Here is a 1,859-nt window from a genome sequence, read left to right as displayed (position 1 = left end):
TAATCATGTACATTCAAACATACATACATACAGATAGACTGATGGACAAACATACATACATATATGCATACACGCATGCAAGCTCGCACGCACGCATAAATGCATGCATTTATCTATTCATTCATACATACATAATATAATATAGCTGAATCCGTTTATTTTAGTTTGTGTATAAACTTATTATGGAGACGCCTCGCAACACAAAAAACTCTTAGAATTAAACAATAACCTAAGACTGGGCGAGTTGATATTAATCTTTATAAATCTGTATAAACTGGGACCACAATTGAAATAAGATGATTCTTTCCATCTTTTTCTGTGATATCCCTGGTATAGGTGCGCATTACATGCTATTTATTAGTATTATGAATTTTTAATATTATGTCATGCTTTATTTATATTTTAAAGTATCATAATTTATTTGCTTTGTTTTTAATGCATATGCTTGTTTGTTTCTTTATCATGAATATTTATGTACACTTATGCCAAATATAAAATAAATAAATAAACAAATCTTTGCCGGCCGAACACTTTTATATTTTCTTACCGATGAAAAAGTAGGGTACATCATCAGTATCATGTGGCAAAGCTTCAGGTTCTTGCAGGTCAAGGTCTCTGTTCCCAGTTGCTGCCTTCAGGTCAGACTCGTTCCCCAACTGTGCATCGGGTGCAGCACCACGGCCTCCAATGTCAGCCCAGACGAACATGTAGTCAGAATCCACCAGAGCTAGCAGGACAACGGAGAAGTACTTCTTGTAGTTAAAACACGTAGACCCGGATCTTGATGGACATTTGCAGGCAATATGTTTGCCATCAATAGCACCTAGAGTATGGGGGAAATTCCAGCTGTCCCTAAAGCCGTCCGCTATCCGCGTCCAATCGGCAGCTGTTGTTGGCAACGGCATCACCTCGTCAGCATACTCATATATGACTGCTCTACAAACCTGACGTGTAAAAGATAACAGTATGATAAGCTAGCGTGGATTATAAGTGAATGACACAGTAGATAATCTATGACTTTTAGCGAGTAGATGATAAGGTAAAAACTACTTGATAAACAGTGCTTATAACTGTGTGCATTGCAAGATATGCGCACAAGACAGTACTAATGGTAAGATACAATTTAGGAGGATAGTGTTGTAGTGCGCACACTCATCTATTTGCCTTTTATCCTATACCAATAACTAAACACAATGCAATTCATATAAAATGATGATAGAAGTAGACATTAAATATATATAAATATATTAAAATGACGAACAGAAGCCTTTTTAAATTAATTCTAACACTATAGTTAATTAAGCGGTACTTACTTCTGGCACGAGAAGAGAATTAGTGTTGTGGGGTACCCTCCAGCCGAATTGCATATCACGGTCCTTTGAACCAGGAACAAGATGCCGCAGCGCAATTGCTAGCTTCATCCCTGGTTCCATTGGAAGTCTGTAGTTAATGCACTGTTTCGTTATCCTTGGGCCTACTCGTGCGACAATCTCATCAAACATCTCGGGTGACATTCTCATGAAATTGATGATTGCGCGTTGGTCCTCTCGTCGTAGTTCGACCATAAGTTGATCATACAGACCGAACTGACGCCTCCGCTCGAGGCCCAGCCAAGCCCTGATCCATCATCTACGCTTCCCCCCTCTCCTTGCTCTCTTTTGAGCAAGACGATGCATGGCCAGATTAGCATCCAAAAGGCCAATCAAGGCCTGCACGAGGGTGGCTTGACACTCTAATTGAATGCGAGCACGACACTCCATTGCATATGTCCTTCTAACAAGGCGTTCCAAAATGAAATGAGACTTCGACCCCCAGGCTAATTACGGTTAAATTTATGTCAACAGTTTTGTTCCGCCACA

The 1,859-nt window shown here is 39.8% G+C and overlaps 1 protein-coding gene across 1 annotated transcript; it reads right to left on the bottom strand.

Annotated features, from left to right (window-relative positions):
- Window positions 1–533: 533 nt before the first annotated feature.
- On the bottom strand, window positions 534–1,514 carry LOC127870123 (uncharacterized). The gene is made up of 2 exons (XM_052412779.1): window positions 1,314–1,514; window positions 534–944 (listed from the first exon to the last, which is right to left on the bottom strand). Exons 1-2 carry the CDS (start codon window positions 1,512–1,514, stop codon window positions 534–536), a joined length of 612 nt encoding a protein of 203 aa, XP_052268739.1.
- Between the last annotated feature and the right edge of the window lie 345 nt (window positions 1,515–1,859).

Source organism: Dreissena polymorpha, chromosome 2 (genome assembly GCF_020536995.1).
Source record: "Dreissena polymorpha isolate Duluth1 chromosome 2, UMN_Dpol_1.0, whole genome shotgun sequence".
NCBI lineage: Eukaryota > Metazoa > Mollusca > Bivalvia > Myida > Dreissenidae > Dreissena > Dreissena polymorpha.
Note: the sequence above shows the minus strand (reverse complement) of the source record. Positions and strands in the feature narration are given on the sequence as shown.